At 26.0% G+C, this 26,648-nt stretch overlaps 1 protein-coding gene and 1 pseudogene across 4 annotated transcripts; one reads left to right on the forward strand and one right to left on the reverse strand.

Moving 5' to 3' along the window:
* The first annotated feature begins 4,506 nt into the window (after window positions 1-4,506).
* LOC112684129 (nose resistant to fluoxetine protein 6-like) lies at window positions 4,507-24,799 on the forward strand. 4 transcript variants are annotated; one of them, XM_025555456.1, is made up of 14 exons: window positions 4,847-4,930; window positions 12,626-12,785; window positions 16,807-17,027; window positions 17,362-17,579; window positions 21,285-21,376; window positions 21,472-21,665; window positions 21,915-22,078; window positions 22,141-22,309; window positions 22,381-22,574; window positions 22,970-23,111; window positions 23,196-23,385; window positions 23,814-23,956; window positions 24,104-24,213; window positions 24,505-24,798. In XM_025555456.1, coding segments are annotated over exons 2-14 (1,929 nt in total). In that variant the 5' UTR covers window positions 4,847-4,930; window positions 12,626-12,784; the 3' UTR covers window positions 24,596-24,798. The 4 variants fall into 4 exon arrangements, with proteins under 4 accessions (XP_025411242.1, XP_025411240.1, XP_025411241.1 ...); XM_025555455.1 differs by lacking the exon at window positions 12,626-12,785 and having other exon boundaries at window positions 4,510-4,930; window positions 24,505-24,792; XM_025555457.1 differs by lacking the exons at window positions 12,626-12,785; window positions 16,807-17,027 and having other exon boundaries at window positions 4,507-4,930; window positions 17,423-17,579; window positions 24,505-24,797.
* Window positions 18,762-19,636, reverse strand: LOC112684130 (annotated as a pseudogene).
* Window positions 24,800-26,648: the final 1,849 nt, after the last annotated feature.

Consider the following 26,648-nt stretch of genomic DNA (forward strand, 5'->3'; position numbering starts at 1 on the left):
ACATATAATTTTCATATACATGCACTCAAACTTATTACCTATTAATTCACAAGTTTCCTTTCTAATTATTACAGGCTTAGAACTGTCAACAAATTATCATCGTTGGCTTGATTAAAAATTATTTTTTTTTAAATTACATTTATGCTAAAAGTATATACTAACATGGTCAATAGTCAACATTTTTTTTTATTAAAAATTGTTTTTTTTTTCTTTACTGATAGTCATATAGTTAATTATTATTATAACTATCATTAGCTCAATCAACTTTTCGTTTCGATTTTGAAAAAGTGCATTTTGTGAATTAATAGTTTGAGTGCATGTATACGCAAATTATATAAAGTATGTATTGTATACATTACTTTATGTTGTCCATATATTATTATACATACTATGGTATATACACATATAATTTGGTGCGCAGTCGTATTGCACCGGTCGATCTATATCTGTTTTTTTCAAACCTAAACATTTGCTTACATTATTCATTGCTTAGTTCATCTATATTCAAATATCCAAATGAATGTGATCATACTCGTACATCACATCGGAATGATAATAATTCTTCGATTAAAATGTGTTCTACATTATCCGTCGTAATTTCCACCAATTCTTCTATATTACAATAAACAAAAAGTCAAATTTAGCAAATCAACAAATAACATAAATGTAATTAATGATAACAATAAAAGTATTGCAATGTTCTCTTACTGCGTTAATAAGTCATATTTTAACTCTGGTTCGTCTTTGTAAAGAATTTAAGTTATTAAATCTTTTTTTTTTAGGATTTTCCTATTCTAGTATGAGTAGAATGCAATCATCTTAGCACCACTTCATTGATAAATATAATTAAATAAATAATTAAAAACTATCAAAATCAAATGATTTATTCACTAATCATGCGCCGCGTGCGTAATAAAACGTGTGTAATAAAATAAAATCGTTCAAAATAATCCCGCATAACATAAATTTCTTTGATCATGACCGGAAGATAAACGACCGGTCGATCATGTGCGTTGTAGGCCACGAACTCCAACACAACATACAAATATGTTTCACTCGGTTCAAACTCGTCTAATATTTAAGGCACGCATGTTCGTCAAAATTCAAAATACAACGCACACACATATTTTCTCTGATGTGGACGCACCTTAGAGCATGTTATGACTGTATTCTTTGAAAAAATTATGTTTGTTAATTATTAATTTGTTATTTTTAAATAATATATGACATTAAATTTTTTATAATTATTAATTAGTTTATTTTAAAAAATATGACACTATTAAAAGAAGTAGACATTTAAAAAACGAAAAAGGTTATCTCAAACCGGGTCTTGTATTTAGTGACCATGATAAGTAAATTTTCTACTTATTTAGCCTTCTCCTTAGTCCAAAGTTGTTGGAAGGATATCTGGTTAAAAATTGGTATTGGTCACCATAACTGATGCCATTTAACAATACTAATATTTTATAATATTTTTAAATAATTGAAACGAAACAATATATTTCTTAAATAAATATAAAATTAAAACTTAAAACAAATTTTTCATTTTTTAAGAATCGAAAAGAAATCAAAACATAAATTTTAGTTTTTTGAGAATCGACATCGAAACCAGAACCAATTTCTTTTTTCTATGAACTGAACTGTAATTAGAACCTTAAAATACATCAAAGTTCTGGTCCCTGATAAAAAGTGTATTTCATAAATTCTAAATTTCAATAAAAAAAAGATTTTAAAAATAATTTAATTATTATATCTATATCCAGGTTCTTACACTTAAAATTAACAATTTAAAATGTAAAATTGAATTATGTTTTTAGATAATTTACTATAAAATATTAGTACTCAAATCATTTAAAAGACAGAACTCATCAAGTACATAAAGGAAACATAACTTCCGACTCTTTCAATATTGATGCAGATGTTCCGCATGATAGTGACTTATCTACTGATTTATATAACATATTTACATATGATATACCCTTTGATTCAAATATGTTATTAGCAGTTGTTAGTGAAGTAAACAGGAGTACACGGCGAGTACCCACCTCCAATTTTGGATTAAAATGCGGGTACTTTTAACGAAACTGGTGGTGCGCGGTACACAGTGCATGAACCATATGGATTAACGTTTCCCAATCGTAACTAGTATATACAATTTATTTAGGAAATATTATTGGGTAATATTATATTATATTACAATATTACATTATACATAATATAATTACATTTATTACACTTTGATATCCAATAAGAAAAAAAAGGTAAGTGTAATTTGTTTACTATTATGCAGCGGCCGCGTACACAGATCTATTTTTTAAATAATTTAGTGATATTACAATATTGCTGTTTTGTCCAGTTATTAGTTATTTAATGGAATTATTATTATTATTTTATTTTAATATTCCATGAGTAATAATTTATCAATAATTTTATAGGTAGGTACCTACTAATAAACCGTGTTATGTGTTAACATCAAAATTAATAATATTATAAAATATTTTCAATTATTTACTTAGTATTTCCATGTTGTGTGAATTAAAGTGAATAACAAATATTTTCCAATTTATATTTTACTATATAAAATATAATTAACAAATTAATAAAACATATTATTATTAACATATTTTAAAATATTTTTTATATTATTAAAGTCATTCCCATTATTTGTATTTTAGGTCTGTAAGTGGGAGCGCATAAAATAACCGATAATATATTAGCCGATCCGTATTCTAGATGAAAAATAAATGATTCTACTCGTATTTTAATCGAACCGTATTCGAGCCGATACTCCTAAAATATGTTATCTCCTACTATCTTATAACGTATTACTAATTAGGTTATAGATAAGGATATAACATGATCTAAGATGTTTTTACGCTCTTAATCCCCTCCTTACCTAATTTTAGTGGTAGTAAAATTAAGTTTTTTAGTAAGTTTAAATAAAATTTAAGTAGGTATTTTGTGTTATAACTTTAAACTTTATTACCTGATTATATAATATTGTAATAAAATTATTAACTTATAAAATTATAGATTGTTAATGCGTATTAAAATATAAATTAAATAAAAATAATTTTCAGTTTGGCACCCCATAGCTTTCGCCGGTTCTGACTAGTACCTATCTGACTATCATAATATGGTATCTATAACCGTGGTATAAACTATTACCACGGTATGATATTACAATGCTCAAATGACAAATACTATTGGCTAAAATACGGTTCGACTGAAATATGTGTCGGCTAAAATACGGTTCGGACGAAATATGTGTCGGCTAAAATATTTTCGGTTGAAATAATGCCGGCTACAATATTTTCAACTTTTTAAAACTCCTCCTGTAAATAACATTATGATTAAAATAATTAAATAATATTTATATTATTATGGCTAAATTGAGTCCAAAAAAAATGCCACCGCTGAAAAAAATGTTTGGGAACCGCTGTTATAAAACATTCTATTAGAATCTATCAAAAATTTAAATGGAAAATATATATAAAATTAAAAATAGAAATTGTATTATCTTTTTTTTATCTTCTTGATAATCGTACATTTAATGAATAAATTTGTTTCAAAAGTTTCAGATTTAAAATGAATTACTGACAAAGATGTACATTATACGCAGTTCATAAAGGCTCAAGAATAGTATTAAATAGTATTTAAATTTTTTTTTTTTTTTTTTAATTGACATAAAAAAATAAAATATAACTATAAAAAAAATGAATAGATAGTTCATCTTATTTCAAGAATTATTTATGATTTTTTAAGTGCATAATTTTAGATATTTAGTTCAAAGCATATTTTGCCAATTTTAAGTGCATAAATACATGCTTATTTAGGAATTTTTTAGGGCATGAACTTACGAGCCCTGGTTATAAGTATAGTTTTAGACACCTAATGGTATACACTCATTGTGTTTGGTACAAAATCCGCTTATACAGTTCTTATTGACCTTGGTAAATACAAAAATATTCTATTGATGCAGTAATTCCAGACTTTATAACCGTTGAAAGCAGGGATGGTAATATACGTGTATAAAACGTTATATACGTTGCACGTATAATATCCCACGTATAAAATTACTAAAACGTATAATTCTATTATTTTATATAACATATCTATTTTAGTTTTTCATTTATAATCTATTAATATAAAATATTAAAAGTGTTACAAATATTCCAAGTACAATGAATTTACTATATGGTAAATACATCTGTAATAAAATAATGATAATTATTAACAATAGATTAATAGCACCACAATTGCTTATTTATAATTTATATTTTCTTATTGAATTGTGTTTAAATTATAAATGCTTTTTTGTTTATAAGGGATTTTATTTTTATATAATATAAAACCTATAAAACCTATAAAACTACTTGTTTTATACTATACGTTTTATATGTACGTATAATACGTGTTTTATACTATACCGGATTAAACATTTCAATCCTGGTTGAATGTTATTGAAAGAAGGATGTTATAATATTTGTAAATTATACTGCGATATAGTGTGGATAGAATACTGGACTGGTAGAGGTGGACATCATTCTCGTGGCAGACGGAGAACACTAATGATTTCAACTCCGTCGGTTATGCTCATAGATCGTAGTCGTCAACTATTCGACAATTTTCAAATAGATTTTAAATTATTCTTATATTGTTTGATTTCGGTATAATAATATTTAATATTAAAAAAAAATGTTTTACCCGTCGCTTCGATTGGTGGTCGTGTTAATCGTTGCGGTCATGCTTGTTCAAATCAACGGCCAAACCAATAATACCCAAATGCAACCTCAGTTGTGGGCCTCCGATTTGTTTTATCGCGCGTTGGCTAATTTCACCGTGCGAAATATTGGGAGCACCGCTTGCCGAAAGCAATCCGAGATGTACGATCGCAACTTAAGAAATCACACCAACTGGGCTGTAAGAAGTAAGTGTCAATATGGATACTAATGTTACGCAAACATATTACATTTGTTATAGTAAGTGTAAAATTATAGATGTTAATCATTATTTTTGTTTTAATTAACGTGGTACCTAATAAATATATAGGTATCTACTACCTATACATTTCAATTTTTAAAATAAAAAATTAAATATTGTAATATTTTATAAATTATGTTTTTTTTTTAACTTACACATTTAAAATAATTAAAATTCGCATTAAAATGTTATTTCCGTTTCTTGCTAATTCGAGCTTGATTAAATTCAACCACAAATGACAAAGACTTAAATATCACCTAGCATTCTTTTTTTTTTTTTCTTACTATAGTAAATGTGAAAAACTGATTTACAGTTAAACTTCACCTAATGAATACTTTGTTATAATACCAAGTACCTCTCGATAGCGACATTTTTACTGCTTTTCAATGGGAAAATCTCTAAATAAGGGACACTTATATAAAACCTAATTTAAAAATAATGACAAAATGGCAACAGTAATAAACGTTAACATTAGAAATTGTAATTTATAATAGTTATAACTAAGGCAGAGAAGTTATAGGATTTGCATGTTTTATTCTAGGCCTCTATTTTATAGCAAACCAAGATATAAATATAAGTCATAGGCCCCACAGTTGAAAACTAAATTTTTTTTTTCTTTTAATATTTCATGCATATTCTACATAAAAACTATTATATACTATATAGTATAAATACATTGTACACCATTTGATGCCCATGTAGACTATATACTTTACTATAGGTACACATATATTTTAGCTGAGCATTTGGATAATGTTATCGAAGATAACTTATCTTTATTATTATAACTTATTAGTTTTATGTCGAAGTAATTGGCATTTAAGTATCTCTATTAATTTTATATCAATATTATTATGTGTCCAGAGTTCACTGTTCGTCAGTAATTTTGTTAGTATGGTATTAAGTGTCGTTCGATACAAAACTGCGTGCCGTTTGTTGTATTTTCCATGCTTACATTTTTTCTTTTAACATTTCTGCTAACATTTTGCACAATGTCAAAAATAAATGCAAATATATTTAACAAGTATGTGAAACAGTTTGATGAAGATACATTTGCTACTTTATTGTAAGATTTGTGAAGTTAAAGTAAGTGCTGATAAAAAATTTACAGTAACTCAACATATAAAAAACAAATAAACACGAACGATTATTAGCTCGTCGAAATAAACCCGCAAAAAATAAACAACAATTTATATCACAGCCGTCAAACAAAAAATCTGTTTTTTCACATGATTTATGCAAGGCTTTGATGTGTGCAAACATTCCTTTAGATAAAATTTCTAATGTTCAATTCCGATCGTTCTTTGAAAAATATACTCTAAATGATATTCCTAGTGTATCTACGTTGAGGAAAACTTATACAAACGATTGCTATTTAGAAGCTATTGATCAAATTAGAAAAGACGTGGTAGGAAATAAAATATGGGTTTCTATAGATGAAACGACAGATGTGCAAGTGAGATATATTGCAAACATAATAATCGGAACTTTACTGAAGGATAGATCCGGAAAAATATATTTACTAAATACCGAAGTTTTAGAAAAAGCTAATTTTTCTACAATAACCAAACTTTTTGACAGCTCAATGTTTTTCCTGTGACCCAACGGTGTTCGTCATGATGACGTCCTCCTATTTTTAAGCAATGCTGCGCCATACATGAAAAAAGCAAGTACAACTATATAGGCTTTGTACTCCAAGATAATCCATATTACTTGTGTAGCACACAGATTACATAGATTGGTAGAAAATATTCGGAGTCATTTTCATAGAGTTGATAAATTAGTAGCAAAAGGAAAGCAAGTATTTTTAAAAGCACCTTCGCGTGTTTTATTTTTTAAGACAGAAGCTCCCGGAGTCCCTCTTCCTCCCGAACCTGTACTTACACGTTGGGGTTCTTGGATTGAAGCTACTTCTTATTACATTATTACATAACAACTGCCAATATTTTAAGCAAGAACGAGATATTATGCAACATTTTGATTCTAGCTGTATCTATAAAAGAATCTAAAGCCTTTCTAAATGAAATTTCAATGGAACCAATTTTAACTTTTATACATTCAAATTATGGGTTTTTACCATCAACCATAACTAAATTAGAATCACAAGGAGTATCATTACCTAACTGATTCAATAACAACAGTAATTTTCACAAAAAAGAAATTGGACGAAGTTGCGGGTGACGTTGGAATGAAAGTAAATACCAAATTTAACCAATTTTTAAAAAAAATATTATGGGTTCGCAATAATATTAAAAATTTTAAAAATTTTGAATGGAGAAAGTTCATCAACGGATAGTTTACCAGAAGACCTAACGGGAAATGATTTAATATTTTATAAATATGCACCAGTAATATCAACAGACTTCGAAAGAAGTTTTTTTCGGTACAAAACCATACTGGCTGAAAATCGGCGATCATTCGACGTAGAAAATATTAAAAAAAACATTAGTTGTGCAATGCAATAATTTATCAGGTGAGAAAAAATTTATTTTAAAACTATTTTTGTATTAATTTAATTAATATTTATTTTAAGAATAAATCCAAAATTTGAGATTGAAGAAAACCTTACTAACATCAGCGATCATTCGACGTAGGAAATATTTAAAATAAAATTAATTGTGCAATGCAATGATTTTTATATTTATTTTATATCTAATTTTTTTATTTTCTAAAATATAATTTAATTTTTTTTGTGCATATTATCTTGCATATTTAATGAATTTGAATGCATATTTTCAATTTTTTTATGTGCATATTTGTATGCATATTTTTCCAATCTTAACTCCTATAACTTCTCTGCCCTAGTTATAACGCTGACGACTCGTTACTTGTGCATGACATCCCTATAATAAAACACAAATTACATAATTTAGAATATAAACAAGAAACTTACTATCATTGCCATTTACTTAAAACACCCTTTTTTAGTTTTAAGAAGTATAAAAAATAAATTGTGAACAATAAATCTACAATTAACATCAGCACAATTATGAAGCTTATTTGATGTACATACCTATTTTTATTTCAAAATATTAAATATTCTAATATTTCATTATGTTTTAGAAATCATTCGAATGATAAAAAGTATTATTAAATAAAAAAAAAATCTTTTAGACAATTTTAAATATTTTTTCTGTTTCCAATAAAATATAAATATTCATTATAATAATATATATATACTAATATTTGTTATAAATAAAATATAAAGTAACATATAATTAATAAATATATCTTGACTAAATATATTTTTTAAATTTTTTATTATTATTTAATTGATCCCTAAGATTTTCCTATAACGGTTATTAGCAAATAATTATGATAATACATCGTTTTCCAATATGTTTTTACAATTAATGTTCTTATTTTTAAAATTAAGTTATATAGAATAGAGCAGCGGATCCCAAACTTGTACAACCACGGAACCCTTAGTAAATATTTTTTGTTTCGTGAAACCCTAACGTTTTAACTTAACTTCAATTCTGCAATTATTATTACTGTAAATTATTATTATTATTACTGTTCTTAATATTCAAGAACATTTCGCAGAACCCTCATGATTGTCCCACAGAACCCTTAGGTACAGCGTATAACTTGTCCCATGACTAAAATGTTATAAAACATCTCTTTAGGGACATTTGGCAAAGTACTTAAAACAAATTTACAATAAAAAAATCAAAAATTAAATAAAAAAATGTACATAGAATTTTATTGTGATACTTCTTTTTGTTTAATATAAAGGTACTTCAAATTTCAGTACGATGTAAATCTAAATATCTCATTTTTTATATTCATTTACTTTCGTTGCGTGTATGGAATTTTGCAAGGCTTTGCATCCGAATAATTTTTTCGGGTTTCGGGTTTCGGGTGTTGAATATATTTGGATATTAAAATACCGCAATACAACATTTAAACAAATGTTTGGGTACCGTTATTATTCGGATTAATATTGGTTAATACGGGTGTTAAGTAGTCAAGGAAAAATATTATTTTTCATTGGTGGAGGTTTGTGGGGAGGCTGAGCCCCCCTCCACTAATGAAATATTTATATTTTTTGTTACCTAACTATGTAATAAAATATCAATTTCTTATACAACTGTGCAACAGTTTTTTAGACCAAACTATCATTATGTTAATTTCAAGCAATGGTGTAACTATGATTTATTTTCGGGAAGAGGGGGGTTATTTTATATGTGTATGAAGCTTATAAATTATAATATCTATTAAGATTAAAAGTATTAACACTATGTCCTATTCCTAATTAATGCGGCCATATCGCATGCGACAAAAAACAAACTATTTTGTATTCTGCGTTTGTGTTTGTGACATGGGCGGAAATTCGGGGGGGGGGGGGTCTTGAGGGGACTAAACCCCCCCATAAATATAAAGAACAGGTCTTAGCCCCCCCTAACTCTAAAAATTGTTAAGAGACTAAAAATACAATAATTATAATAATTGTAAAATGCATTTTTAATAACTGAATTAAAAAATAAATATTCTGTGATAAAAATAAAATAAAATTTGTAAGATTTTACAAACTTCTTGTCATGACTTGGAACGATCGCAATTAATGTAATATTAATAATATGTAATAATACCCATATAGGTTGTTTAATTTAATTAATTAATAATCTCTGTTTAGAATACCTATTCCAAAAATGTTTAAGATAAGGCACCTAATTGTTTTTTTTGTTTAAATTGTTGATTAAAAATGTCAAATTGTCAAATTTCATAAATTGCCTTGTTGAAATAAATAATTGCGCACAGTGGTCTCTATAGGTGTAATAAGCAAATAATGCTCAGCCCCCCCCCCCACAAATGTCATCAAATTTCTGCCTATGGTTTGTGGTACGTGCTCACACTAAAAACGCACTAACTAGAACATAGCGTAATACAAAAATAATAATAATTTGTACTTATGAATGTTACGATGAAATTATTACACCAACCAAAATTGACAATTCACGCCATAGACATATGTACTACACGCCATACACTGAACAAATACGAATAATGTGAATAACAATTTAGGTAATCATATGCGAGACATCAATTATATTTCAGACTTACAGTATTGCAATAAATAATGACTCGGTGATTCGTAGAAGATCTATTACTTATTAAATTATAATAATACGACGTATCCGCTTGGGATAATTTTAAAAATAGTATCCCAGTTATTTACACTTGAACATTCAACATACCATACCATTCATGCACAACTGTCAATATGATGTATTGCTATTGTCTTTATTTAGATAAATTAAGATTAATTAACAATTTTGTATATTATTTGTGAAATTATTCCTGTGAAGAATTATTTTACTATTAAACAACTAAATTGAAATAATCACAAAAATACATACAAAAAGGTATATCACACAAAGATTGTAAAATTAAAAATTATTCGGGTTTCGGGTTAAAACCAATATTTTATTCGGGTTTTGGTTAATTCGGGTGCAAAGACCTGGAATTTTGAGAATGATTCACTAATCGGGTTTTAATATTCTAAAATTAGTGTCCTATACCCAATTAAATATTATACAGTTTAATAGCTTATTACATAACATATTGCCAGATATATAACATTGGTTGAATTATATTGCCTTAAATTTTTAGAATTCGATTATTGATTGGCCTATTAATATAGTGGTTTAGGATTTTAATATAATTAAAGATTTCGATTTCCTTTTTCATAATAGTATTTATATCTAATTATGTTACATTATTATAATTAATAATCGTATTGATATTTAAGTTTTTATTTTTATTAATAATTTTCTACATTCACTGTACTATTTGCCTTTGGAACGTTTAATATATTTTATTTTATTTATAACATTTTTTATATTTATTATCATATTGAATAACCAAAATATATTTAATTCAAATAATTTATAAACTTTCCAACCATAACATATGAACATCTGGTGCAGGCTTAATGAAAAAGTAATCAGGTATTCTCTAATTTAATTCATGAAAAATGCAATGAAAATATATATGTAATTCAAGCGCAAATTATAATGCTAAGTAAAGGATAACATATCAATTGCATTACACGTTTCTGTTCAAATTCATCAACATGTTTCTTGTACGGACTGATTTGACTGAAATCTGCTACGAATCAAGTATATAATAATCTCAGATAGGTAAAAACAGACTTGCGAATTATTTTAATGAGAAAATCTTGATAATGTAGGTACTTGTTTGTGATTTTGATTATAAAAATATTTGGATGATTATATTAAACAATGATACAAATCATAACAGATTATAACACAAATAAGAAGTGTAGTATCTAGTAATGTAGTCTGGAGGAGTTGACTAATATACCTATCAATCAGTGGCGATCAAACGGAAGGAATGAGGGGATAGATCCCTCCCAAACAACACTAAAATATTAATTGAAACAAACTTTTTTAGATTTTTTTTCATTTCCTTTATAGTTAAATTATAAGAATGTATGAAATTTAAATGTAGTACTTAATACTTAACATAATATATTATATTATTATATGAACTGTGTAATTATATTATTTTAGAGTCGTCTCAATGGTTTAACCACTATGATTGTTCGTCGTGAGGTTGTCAATATAACTGTAGACGAAGTACTGGACGAATTGGCAAAAAAAAAAACCAGAAAAATAGATTTAATAATATCATTAATATAATATAATTTCCATGTTTAAAAATAAAGATTTTTATATATAGTGTTTGTTAAAAAATCAGCTATATCCCCTCCATGACAAAATCATTTGACCGCCACTGCTACCAATGTACAGCGTAGAAAAATCCGAAACATTTTAAATAACGTTTTAATTCAACCGGTTATAATTATCGTACAACACTTTGTTATTATTTTCATTATAGTGATCTTACAAAACCTGTTACAGTAACTTTAAATGAAAAACTTTATTTTTCCAAATACACCTAATACGTCATTAATAATGGCACATTATGACTCACTATAAATGTCATACTCTTATATATGCTGCCGGAAATGTTGACAATCAGGAAATGATGATATTTCCTTGGAATTCCTTAAAAAAATTTGTCATTGCCTAGAAAATATAATCATTTGCAATGATATTTATTCTTAATAAAATTATATAAATATATAGTTTATATTCTTATATTTTTACATTTTAATTTTTTTTAATCTACGGCATTGGTCGGGTACAAAATCTGTGGTTCAAATTTCAGAATTTCAATTTCTTTCTTCTGTATGTTGTAATAAGCGTTGGAATAAACTGGTAACGTTTTGTATCCCATGCGTAGTCTGAATAATGTATAATGTTTATTCGATAATGTTATACTTTTGAAAAACATAAATGAAAATTTATACTTTTAGTTATATATATTGATAATACATATTAAAACGTAAGTCATACAAATTAAAATTCATTTAAAAGTAAAAATAATAGAAATTTATAACCGGAAATTATTGATTCAAGGCTTAACTGATGATTTAAACTAAAAACAGGCTTTTAAATGATTACTTTAATCTTGTATTATTTTTATTTAAATTTTAAAACGTAAATAATAATCTAGCCTTTTAATTTAATATTGTTGATTATATTTATAATAAATTGCCAATTACGTCTGCAATAATATAATAAAAAACGTATAATTATACGGGTTTCAGTTGGAGAAACTGGTTCTATCACCATAGCTTAGGTGATTAGCGGCTCGCCTCGACATGTTTACTAGAAAGGAGAATATAGCAAGGCATTCAAGCAGGCGTGTAAATAATTGCCTATAGTCAACTCCTTAAAAATCACCTGCATCGAATGAAATAATAAAAAGTAAAATTAAAATTAAAAAATATTAAATGGTTTATACTAGTAAATTAATATATAAATAAATAAATAAATAGAAGTTTAGTCTGGATTATTTTATACTCGTAAGCAGTGTTGTACATAGATAACCAAAATATTATCTAGATAACATAATAGATAAATATTTAAAAATTTATCTGGATAATAGATAAAAGATAACCACATTTATCTAAATAAAAAACAGATAAAACTAGATAAAAACATAATTTTAAACAGTTTCATCATTTAGAACTTACATTTGTAAAATGGTTATTTTTCTATGAATAAAAAAATTAATTATTAATTATGATTTAATTGGTTTAAAATAATTTAAATTAATTTTGCTAATTTAGACAGATAATAGTACAGAAACCTATTTTTATTTTTTATCACCCAAATTTTTTAAACATAAATATTTTAAGATATTATAAATAAACTATTTTTATTTCTTTTTATTTTATGTTATTAATCACTTTACAGATCAAATTAATTTATTATAATATAAATAATGTATAATTAAAAATGTACCTAGTTTTATGATTTTTATGATATAAACATATACCTATAATGTCAAAATCATCTTTATGGATCCGCTTCCTCTTTTGAGAAATAAATTTATCCATGTTAAATTGAGAAATAGGGACAACTAGTTATTAACATCGAACAGCCGAAAATAACTAATAACAATGAAGGTCGATGGAACGTTAAAGTAGCAAAGTATTAATGTAGGATACTAATAATAGTATTATTAATGTTATTAAAACTGGTCTCTGATAGACAATTTATAATTTTTAATGCATATCTCTATGTATGTATATTATATTTATGAAACTCATGTTTGATTAAATATATCATCAATTTAATACTATTCCATATAAATCGGTATATTTATTTTATTTAACCGTACGTATTTACCAATAAGTACCTATCAACTAATAAGTGATTACTGTTACTTCGTTAACAGTACTAACCTAACCTAACCTTCAATCGAGTAAGTGAATACTGAGATATACTATATGTTAACGTAGCAAAGTATGAATGTAGGATACTAAAAATAGTATTATTAGTGTTATTAATACTGGTCTCTGATAGACAATTTATAATTTTTAATGCATATCTGTATGTATGAATGTATGTATGTATGTATATATGTATATTATATTTATGAAACTCATATTTGATTAAATACCTATATCATAATTTTAAAACTATTTTATATTTCGGTATATTTATTTAATTTAACCGTACGTATTTATCAATAACTAAAGGCGCGTTTACACGATGACAGTAGCACTCGACAGTCGCCGTCATGATAGTCACTGTCATAAGACTGTCGCCGTGTAAACATAATGACAGTTGCTGCCACACTGTCAACTGCCAGCTGTCGAACTATCTAGCTCTGCTAGATAGTAGACAGTAACTAGTTGACAGTGTGACAGCCACTTCTATCGTGTAAACAGTGACTACCACACTGTCAACTACTACCGTAGTACGATTTTTGTATTGTTGTTATCAATTATTACTTATTATTACATATACCTACAGTTTTTTATTCAATTAATTTAAATGTTTAAATAATAATATATATCTAATTATAATAATTAATTGAAAATTATATAAATGAAATTATAATTCAAAATGGTTTTTGATACTATTCAATTTCTAAAATATTACGAAGAACATCCTTGTTTATGGGATAAATGTATACCTGACTTTAAGAATAGGCAAAATTAAAACAATAAGTGAATCAGTTAATTATAAATTATAATAAAGTGAATAATAAAATAAACTAGCGACACTGTTAGTCAATTTTAATTAGCTATCGCACGAAACACAATATTTGTTATGACAATTATTATCACCGTGTAAACGCTCATCTTCATGTGACAGTAGGTGTTGCATTACTATACGATAGTGCTGTCATGACTGTACTGTCACCGTGTAAACGCGCCTTAATAAGTGATTACTGTTACCTTGTTGCTATTTTCAGTATTCACTAACACGATTTAAGATCTATATACACCAATAGTTCCCAACCTTTCCTGTTCTACACCCCCTTTGTAGACTTTCAAAAATCTCGAACACCCTCTCTTCTATAAATTGAAAAAATCGATTACCTTTTTTTTGTGTATTTTACAAATAAACTTTAGAATATTCGAAATTTATCAAAAAAAAATTGTACTTCGTAATAACTGCTTTTGTCTCCCAAGCAATATGTACACACCCCTCAAGAGGAGCGCGCCTCCCAATTTGGGAACCAATGATATACACTAACACTATATAGCCGTAGCCACTATTCAGTGGTTACTGGTTGCCTTTATTATTATTTATTACTTTAATCTAAGTTTGTACATTGTAATTTATGGACGTTCCAGCCAATGATTGACGTTTTATGTCCATGTGTTCACATATTTATTGTCTATATTATTATTATATGAGTATACTATTAGCTATTAGGTATACATATCAGAGACTGGAACCTATAGGTTTTTTCGGTTCCCGTTTCGGTTTTGGTTTCGGTTTATTAAAAGAGTAAGGGATCTAGAACCGGTTAATTTCGGTTGATTCTATAATTAAAAAATAATATGAAATTATTTATTTGTTCTTGTTTAAATTGTATTTGTTTCATTTTATGAAAATAAAAGATATTATGAATAATTAAAAAAAATAATTATTAATATATTAAATATATATATTATATCAGCCTATTATATTTTTTTTGAGTTAGGTTAAGTTATTTTATTCCAACTTATAGTTAAAATTTGTAAAAGATTTTGTAATATTGTGAAATTTAATCCTTATAAAATTGAATGGTATTTTTTTGAAATAGGTTCATTTTTATATGTTTTCTGTGTAAATAATTTTACAATACCTTTTCTTCGTTTATAGAATATGAATACTTAAAATTTAAAAAGTACATACGGTAATACTAAAGGCCGGTTTACACGCAACGACTTATCGTACGTTTTATCGAACACGACTAATCGTATCAAGTAAAACGGAGCGTGTATACAGTAAATCGTACGTTTTATTGAATCGGAATGAAATCCAAGATTGGAACGAAAGACTGATGGGCACGGATTCATTTTACGCGAAATTGAACGACATGTCGTCACATATAAATACAAAATTGGTGTATAGAACAACTTTTCGTCCTTTTTAGGTTTAATTTTCTCTTTTACTTAATAGTTTTAACAACTTAATTTCGTTTTTTTGTTTTTAATAATTATAATATATTATAGTAGGACCTACTATTAGTAGGTATATTAACCTATACAATTTAATAAATAATACAAAATTTGATTCACATGGTATTTTTTTGTTTTCTTGCGAACATGTCTGATCTACGAAATTCTGCTGCACACGTATTAGGAAAATTATGGTAAACCACAATAGTGCTTCTTCCATATTGTTAAACATCACTAAATTAACTGAACACTATTGAATAATGAACAGAAATACAGTTGAAACTGGGATGGAAAACTGAGTAAAAGTTGGAAAGTGTAGACACTTTATAAAATGTACGTCTTATTGTTAATTTTATATGTCCAGCAAAACGTACAATAAGTCGTTGCGTGTAAACCGAGCTTAAGTGTTTATTATTCCTCGTTTCACTTCCCACAAAAAAAAATTATCTTTTTTCAAAATTATCTAGATAGTTTATCTTAGATTACCATTTCATTTAAAAAGATGGATAAAAACAAACTTCAAATTATTATTATCTAGATAAGATAAAAAGATTAATATTTTTATCTAGATAATGTATAACACTGCTTGTAAAGTACGAACGGTTTCCAATTAAAAATTTATCGTCAGATATATATAAAATCAATAAAAATAATTAATAATTAATAGTTTTTAAATTATTATATATATAATTATAAATATTAAATTTATAAAGTTAATAAAATCACGAAGAAATATAAGAAATAAAGTCACGATTAAAGTAAATGACCTACGTAAAATAAATCAATATCTCGATTCTACGAATACATATTTTACTTTTCAGTGGCAGAATCATGGACTCGACATCCAAACGGTTTTCTATCTGGGAATACATTTCATATGGGATTTTACGATGAGTGTATTGATATACATCATCCAGTTAAAGGCCAGTATTGCTTATCTGAAATAAAACTAATACCGTCTGCGGAGAACACAATCAGTCACAACGAAGTACACAATAGGAATAACATAGGAAGTTATTATGCATGGCAGAACGTACTTGGGGTACAATATTCAACAAATACTTGATTAGTTTTAGAAAATAATATTTTTCTATTTACAATTAAAACAAATAATTTATATATTGAAGTTTTAGTTGTTTATGTAGGAGAAAAAATATATACATATATATTACATTTTTAGGATATTCATATTATTATAAAATAATAAATATTTTGTAGAAAAGATGAAATAAAATATTTTTTGTTCACAGTTTTTGACATAATTAATATATTGTGGCTTTTTAAGTGATCTTTAAATCTATTTACATTATACTTTAAGTTTCTTAATTTGATTTATTATTAAATTTTTAAATGGTGTATTCATTTTTTTATGGCAGTGGATCAATTATCCAGATCAAATTCCACGAAATGTTTTAAATTTAGGAATTTGCATTCCAGCTTCTTGTTCGTCGTCAGATTTACAAAAAACGTTGCAAAATGAATTGGACAAAGTATTCTTACCAGAACAAATCAATACTGTTGTTAAAATAGATCCAATTTTATGTACTGTCAAGGAAGATATGTATCCTTACAGTATAGCATTTCATATAACCAGGTAATTTGATGTTTAAAAATATTAATAAATTTAAATTTACAGAAAATACATTATGTGTTAAATGTCCGGTAAAGCACGATTCCGTACGTTTTACCTTTTTGGGAATACGATTCCGTACGATTTCTAACAAACAATGGATTATAAAATGATCCCAAAAACAACACGATTCCGTACGATTTTCCATGCAACGTTGCCATTTATTATTTATTATTATTATTATTATTATTAATTTTTGTCATTTAAAAATAAAAAAATATAAACATTTAAAATATATAATTTTTAAATGGTTTAATAATTATAATTTGATACCTTGGTAATTAATACAAATACTTGATAAATATTTTATTATATTTCTATGATTTAATAATTTGTTATGTTCGGTTATTGTGTGATGTAATCGCTGTTTGTCGGCTAAGGCCATTTGATTCAAACGTCCTTTAGACACAGATCTTATTTTCGTGCAAGTCTCTTCTTGTGTTTCCTTTAGAACTGCTATAACCAAATGAACTGAAGGGGGTGGACTATGAAACTGGGCATTATATGTTCTATGGAAACTCTCAGATCCATTTGTTGTACTTTAAAATATATAGTAAAATAAACAAATAAATGAAAACAAAACGTTTATATAAGATTAATGTAGTTATATGATAAAACTGGTCGACCGGTAAATCGCAGACGATTACTGAGTCGATCATGTTAGAATTTATTTTTAGGCCACGCGCACAAAAATTAATCGTGGTGGTTATGAACAAATTGGCGATACGATTTATCTGTATATTTTTTATTTTTTATTCTAGTTTAAAATACTTTATGTATGTTTTTATACACTTTAAGCAAGTATGTTTCTTAATAATTATAATTATTTAATAAGAAGAAAACATTTTCCAAGAAAGTCATATATAGTTATATATTATTATACATACCGAGGATTTTCTGATGGCTCTTGAGCCCAAATTTTCGGTGAAAATAAACAGTGATCTTCTACGTATGTTTTCAATATAAAATCAGAAAATAAACATCCTATATCTAGGTTAGGACATATAGATACAAGTTCAATGAATGCATTTTCGATTTCAAGTGGTGATAGAAATGGCAACCCGAAAAATAGTTTTAACCATTTTCCTAACTCGTCGTCATTTGTATATGCTGTTCGGAGTCGCTGTTCAGAATTTATCTGTAAAGTTAATACGTTGAATATTATCATTTTATAAAGAAATAATACATTTTAAGTATATTTACTTTTCACCACCAACACTGCCCTAAATGAAATCGACATGCTTGAATTTTTACATTTGGGAACACCCTCTACATGCTTCATGAGCACTTATCTCAAAGTCTAAATGTAACTTTTGAATAACAAGTCTTTTGAAAATTAATTTTTCACTTAATTCTTGAAGAAATAACCACATGTCAATGTAGGTTTGTTTAGATTTATCAGGCAAGAAAAAATAAACTACGGGTATATAAAATCCATTTTGTAAACAATTAATTGTATAGAGCTGAATATAATGTTTCGGCGCGTAATTAAAAGTACTATCAGCAAAAAAATCTGATGAATTAATCATACATCTAAGATTTTGTTCTGTAGTTATACAAACGAATAATTTGTTATCAGGTACAAAAATAAATTGTTCACCTTTAAATTTAAGTACATCATTATTGTGCATACTTTTGAGTTGTTCAATTGATTCAATTAAAGATTTTGGAAAAGCCGGGTATATTTGTCGTCGTTTGTCATACATGGCTTTTCTGATTGACCGTATATCGCTATGTTCAATTTCTTCTGAATTTACGCTTTTTAAGAGTTCTGTTTGAATTATTTTAATAGGTCGGATAGAAATAGATCCACTTGCCTTGCGTTTACAGTTTTCTCTCAGTACATGTCTTTCGACACTTTGGGCTGAATTTTCACAGTGATTATGTTCATTTGATGTTTGATGAATTAAATTTCCATTTATCACAATGCTAACCTAGCATAACACAATTTTTGTATACATAACCATTTTTTTTAAACCATCTTTTCGTGTTCGTATAAGCCGATATTTATGGAAATTAAATAATACCAGTGGTTTTCCTTTTTCCGAAGTTATAAATTTAACTTCATTTTCCATGTTCACTATTTTTTTATATTTTTATAACGCACCGCACTTTACGCAAAACGATGTGGTTATCGACTGGCATGCGACGACTAGGGAAAATAAACATTGATACCTATCTTAATTTATTATCAAGATATTATGTCGTATGCTGTAGATTATCAGTAGTTTTGGTTTTGATGTACCTACATACACAAATATATTCTTTTGTTACTGATAAATTATTTTGTAATGATTAAAAATCATATCAAATCTAATAGTGTTATTGCGATTTACTTTGAGAAGATGTCGATGTCGACCGATACTGTATGATATCTACGACGTATAATACGTATATGTGTTATATAAATTAATAGAGTAAATTTATAATTACATAATTTTTTAACTTATTTAGAAATTTGACAACGTTACACTAAAATCTTAGGTACAAAACGTACGGAATCGTATGCTTTAAAATGTGTACGATTCCGTACGCTGATAAGGACCGTACGGAATCGTGTTCTACCCTTAAATGTCAGCATACGTAATTAAATACATATAAAGTTATACCATACTGTATCATACGGGTATATTGCAATAATAAAAATAATAATAATTAATAAATACTAATAACTAAGAAGTAATATGTCATAATATTATTATATTAATTTACGAGTAGATACGAATCACAAATGTACAATTCTCAAGAATATATTATAAAATATTTTCGTCACAAATAAGTTGTTTTTAAATTGAAACCAATTGGGTTATTTTTTAGACTTACTTCCCTGAAAACGTATTCTGAGTTAAAAAAATAAGTACATTCTTAAATACCATGTTATTTTTAATTAATAAAAATTATAATAAATAAATAATAAATATTAATAATTAATTATGTATAATATCTAACTATCTGTATTACTAAATCAAAAGATTGTATTTATTTCGGCATTTTGTATACTTTTGGTATCTACACTACACAATTATATTCATCATTACTTCATAATTTAATAATATTTATAGAAAAAACTATTGGCTATTTTCTGTGTTCAATAATATTTATGATTTTATTATTTTCATCCATATTACAGGGTGTTTACATAGATATTGAAAAAATAAATAACTAAACATAAGATAATAAGTTAATTGAAAATGTTCATGTAGCTTTTATTTTATTGTTTTTTAAAATATTTTCCATCAACTTAGCTTAACTCAGTTAAAAATTATCATTTTCCCAGGCTTGTCAAAATGAATTCTTTTTTTCTTAAGTATTTTCGTTTTTTATTTTACAAAAATACTATTCAGACACATATATTTTTATGTTGACATAAATCTTTTAACTATTAGTTATCTACTAACAAAGGCGCCCATAGGAAAATTCTCAAGGCGTTACAACATTTTTATTTATCAACCATTCATAAATAGGAAGATAACATTTTCCAAGATTTTTGACATTTTCCAGGGGGGAGACATATCCATCCCTTACCTCCTCATATGGGCACCCTTGTTTACTTATATATATATATATAATAATAAATAGTAATATAATTATATATACACACACATATATATATAAATGATCAAGTACCAACTACAAAAATTTACAAAAAAAATGTTTTTATTGGTTTAGTGCAATTCTCGTAGTACTCATTTTTCTTTGCTGTGTTATTACGATATATCAGTACACAAACATATCTTGCCGAAAAGATACACCTAAAAAAAAGTAAGTATTAACAAATTTTCACTTGCTCTAGATACAAAACATTTTATACTATAAAAAAAATTGTTTGAAATACATTCATATTTTTAAATTTCAGCAAACGATATTCATTCAGTCTTATATTCATTTTCATTCATTGAATCTGGCAAAGATTTGTTAAAATACGATAAAAATAATGAATTAAATCTAATTAATGGAATTAAACTTCTGACGATGATGTTCATTCTTTTAGGTCATCGATTTATGTACTTAGGAGGCAATCCAATGACTAATGTTAAAATAGTCGAAAATGTAAGTTTAAAGTAAAGTAGCTAATATGACTCTATATATTAAACTAATACGATTTATATATTTATAGATAAGTATAATGTTGTTTACGCTATGAATATTATTCAGATCCACAGTTAAATTTTTCTAAAAATTACTAAAATTCAATCTAATATAGACTAATATATTAATTTACTCCTAGATCATAGACTTTAAATACATGATTAGAGAGAAAATAAAAAATTAAAATTAAAATATAAATTATAATTATAGATGTATATTAATGGACCAGACATTCTGTTAACCTGCATGAATTTAGTTGATCCATTTTTTTTCATGAGCGGCTATCTCATTTACATTACAATCACTCCAGTATTTCAAAAATCTGGACCAATTTGGATGAAAATTGTATATCCAATTATCTATAGAGTAGTAAGGTAATGATTACCGTGAAATGTTAAGTCTAGAGTCATTAAATAACGTTTTCTAACCATTTTAGAATGTTACCAACCTACTGCATGATAATGGCGATAACTGCTAATATTATACCGCATCTTGGAGACGGTCCGCTATGGCCACAAAATACATGGAAAGAAGCCGAGTTATGTAAAAACTATTGGTGGACAAACGTACTGTTTATAAGTAATTTTTTTGATTCCAAGTACCAAGTAAGATTTATTTTACGTTTGTAAATAGTTTAGTAAATATTTTTATATAAATATAAATATGACTGTTGTAGTGCCTCTTGGTGAGCTGGTACTTATCGTGTGATATACAATTTTTCATCATTGGAGTAATAACTGTTTGTGTTTATACGAAAAATGAAAAATACGGAAAATATTTAATTGGTATTTTGATTGGTGTATCGCTCTTTTTGCCATTTGTTATCACGTATGTGAGGAAAATTGATGGAATACTTAAAGTTGATTTGCCGTGAGTATTTGAAAAATAGATAATTTGAGGGTCATACATCAAAAATCAAGTTGTAAACAAAATTATTTTACGAGCTGTAACAGGATTGCTATAACGGTTTCACAATAATCCAAGCTTTCAAAAACATTCTTTATTATTTTTATGGATGTATATATTGTAGATATATATATATATATATATATGTAACTATAATTGCTATAATTACTATTGATGCAGTCAATAAAAATCAATATTATTTCCTAAATATCCACTTACAACTGATTAGTGAATTTTCTACTTAGATAGTTAATACATTTTCAATAAAATAAAATTTATTTAACACTAGAATGTTTAGTATTTTGTTATAACTGTTGCTGTTGTATTAGGTTACATGATAATAATAAAATTTATTACAGATTCTTAAATAATCCAAGAGGTTCCACAGTATTTAATCAAACATACAGAGAACCTTACTTACGAGCAATCCCTTTTATATTTGGCTTGGCAATGGGTTTTATAGGACAAAAATTGAAAGAATCAAAATTTAAATTTTCACAAGTACATTTTTTTATGCATTTTAATTTTTTAAATATCCATATTTTTTTATACATATTAAATAAGAGAAGCATTTTTTTTTCACAGATAACTGTCTATGCTGGATCCATTCTCATTACCTTGGTTTGTGTATGTATTCAACTTCTTGGGGCAGAATTTTATAAATATGATAGACTTTATTCTCCAATTGAACATGCTTTATATGCTACTTTAAGTCATTGTACTTGGACAACAATTGGTGCATGGATTACTATTTGTCACTTAACTACTGGTTATGGTAATTTGAATTATCATTAAATCAAAATTAGAAACAAAGTTCAAAAATCAATTTTCGACAGTATCCATTGTAATGACTAAATTATAAACTGCAATCCGAAATTTATTTATTTATGAAAACGAATTTTATAAACAAATACGTTTTACAATCAAATACACAAATTTTATTGAATTACATACATTTAATGATTGAATGTTTTGATATTGGTAAAATCATCAACATTTTTTTTATAAAAAAATATTTAGAATACAGTAATTCATTCCGTTTGCAAAATAAAGAACGATATTTCTATGATTAGAAATTTACTCAACGAAATGCCGTTAGGATTCATGATTAAAATATTAAATTTAAATACACAATACATTGATATTTGTAATATACTTAACTTGTGAAAATTACACAACATAACTTATTTGTACTAATTACAGGATTGCTTTCAAAAATATTTACAAATAGATTATGTGTGATTTTGGGAAGACTCTCATACAGTGTTTTCTTAATCAATTTACCTCTTATGCAAATGTCGCAGAGTTCTCAGCGACAACCTACTTATTTATCAGCAAAAACTTTGGTAAGGCAAATATTAAAATTCAATATACGAATTTTTATATTTAAAATATATAAATACACGTACATCCTGGAATAAATATTTATATTTACTATTTATTTATAATGCACTGTTTAATTAATTTATACTTAATAAATTCATATTTTTCAGTTGGAATTGTCGATTTTTGATTCATTTAAATGTTATTTGATGAGTTTAATATTATACATGGTCGTCGAAGGACCGTTTGGAAATTTGACGAAGCATTTGTTTGGACGAAGGTAAATTATTGTTTTATTTTTAACTATATTTGTTTTCAGTTAGTTTAAATAATTTAAAGGATGTCTACTCTTACTAACTCACTTTAGTATTTATTCGCTGGTTAAATTAAACCAAACCTGGGCATTAACGAGTTAATAAGTTAAAAGTTAAGTTAACTTAACTTATTTTATTACTGATAAATTAACTTAACTCATTTCCTTCAAATTAACTTTAAATTAACGTATTATTTTTCATAAATTTCAACTAAAAATATAATAATCAATTAATATATGTTGTTTTATAATTTACAGGAAAAAAGATATTTCTTCAAATACAATTGAATTACCAATTGAACAAGTAATATGTATCGACATTTCAAAAGAAAATTCAAGTAAATTATAAAAACATCAACTTTTGGAAATAATTTTTATCAAACAAATGTACTTTTATTTATTTTTATTTTATAGTAATAACTTTATTAAATTGAAATACACAGTTCCTAGCTTTTTCTATTTACATTTAGAATATGAATATACATTTTTTTTTTTTTTTTTAATATGCGATTATGGTATATATGTTTCTTTTATTTAATATGACCAGTATCATTTATCAGCAAGACTTCATATTTTAATTTATAATTCATTACATTACGTTTGTGTTTGAAAATTATATTTATATTATTATAATATTATGAGTAAAAAAATTGCACGTCTTAACGTGGAGTTTATTATATATGTTATTTTTTATTATTATGAAAATATAAGATATCAATAGTTTAAGGGTTTATGTTAAATTTATAAATATACTTCATTCTTCAGGAGTACAATAAGTATATTCATCAAACGCCGATACTTTTACAATTTGGACCATAAAAGTCGTTTAGAAAACTAACAGAAAATAATGCTATGTACTAAATCTTGTCCAAATCTTGTTTAATGTATTCGTTACGCCATTTTAACATAATTTTAAAAATTATAAATATTAAAATTAATATATGTATAAAACAGGTATGTATAGTAAATAAGTAAAAAATTATTGTCAACAAAATAAATTATAGTTTTAATGAAAATATAAAATGAGCATGTGTTCACACGTTTCAGTTTTCTGTCATAATGCAATACTGATCATCGAAAATTACCAAAAGTAAAATAGTTTCTACTTGAAGTTACTCGTGTCAGTTAAAACATTCATTATGAATGATTTGTCAAAACAGAACAAATTATGAACGTGCGAATACTTGTTTCACATGGCTAGGGCTCGGAAGTTGTAGAAGCTAAAAAAGGCAAAATATGGATGCAAATATGCACGAAAAAATTGTAAAATTTGCATGAAAAAATGTTAAATATGCAAAAAAAATGTGTTTAATATGTAAAAAAATGTTTATTAAATATGAAAAAAAAAATGTGCTAAGTATACAAAACAATTTTTTTTTATGGTTTATTAAATTCAAAATTTTTTTGGGTGATTTTTATGGATTGTAATTTTTTCAACCTAAAAAAAAAAAACAGAACGAAAGTTATTTGAAAAATTATGTTTATTTGTTATTAATTCAATTAACATATAGATTATTGTAACTGTCATAACTATAAACGTATTGCATCGAACAATCAGAACTTTATTTATATTTTCCATATCAAACGAACGAATATTTTCTGAAAGTATATTTTTGTAGTGCGAAAAACTTTTTTCAACATCCGATGAAGTTAATGTATAATTGTATATAATGTTAATATTAATTATAAACTTGCCATATTGCTATTAGATTAACGATAACGTCGATAATATTATATAGTGTTCACCTTAGTGCTATAAAGGCAAATACACTCCGGGGGTTAGTGCTGGTCATTTATTAAGGAGTAAAATTTAGGCAATTACATTCACATGTTGTATTGGCGGCTCACCAACCGTTCATGAATGTGAGTGTGTAAATCGATATTAGTGTGCGTGAGCTATAATAAGATAAAATTAGATAATTACACTGGCTGCGCGTTATCGGATGTGTATCTATTTGTATATTATACGTCTTATTAGTCCATGCGTTATCGTTTCATAGAATTACTGTTATGAATTGTGTTTATTATTATTATTATCAACTGGAGATCACAATAATTGATGAAGTCACTTGCTTTCTACGATCGACCTTTATTCACGATCCAATATTACGTATTATATGACGACGAATTGTGTGTGTTTTTTTTATTTTATCGCAAATAATACTAGATATGGAAAACAAAAAAAAAAAAAATAAAATAAAAAAAGTAACAACTTATCTTAAGCAAAAGGACGGAAACATATGAGGCAAGTACTATATGTATAAAAAATAGAACACGGTTACTAATATAGTAATATACTATACAGTGGTTAATGAATCATATTCTTAACAAATTAATACATTAATAATGATATTATGTGTTATGTGTGTATTTATTTTATTTTTGATTATTTATTTATTTAC

The sequence above is a fragment of the Sipha flava genome, unplaced genomic scaffold (genome assembly GCF_003268045.1).
Source record: "Sipha flava isolate LNK unplaced genomic scaffold, YSA_version1 241_pilon_pilon, whole genome shotgun sequence".
In the NCBI taxonomy this organism is placed as follows: domain Eukaryota; kingdom Metazoa; phylum Arthropoda; class Insecta; order Hemiptera; family Aphididae; genus Sipha; species Sipha flava.

What these genes read in the sequence shown, in the direction of transcription:
- LOC112684129 (XM_025555455.1), top strand. Translation starts at nt 4,699, where the DNA reads ATGTTTTACCCGTCGCTTCGATTGGTGGTCGTGTTAATCGTTGCGGTC. An exon ending in ATGTTAAAATAGTCGAAAAT is followed by an intron (nt 21,666 to 21,914) that starts GTAAGTTTAAAG and finishes TTATAATTATAG; the next exon opens with ATGTATATTAATGGACCAGA. An exon ending in TCACTTAACTACTGGTTATG is followed by an intron (nt 23,386 to 23,813) that starts GTAATTTGAATT and finishes TACTAATTACAG; the next exon opens with GATTGCTTTCAAAAATATTT.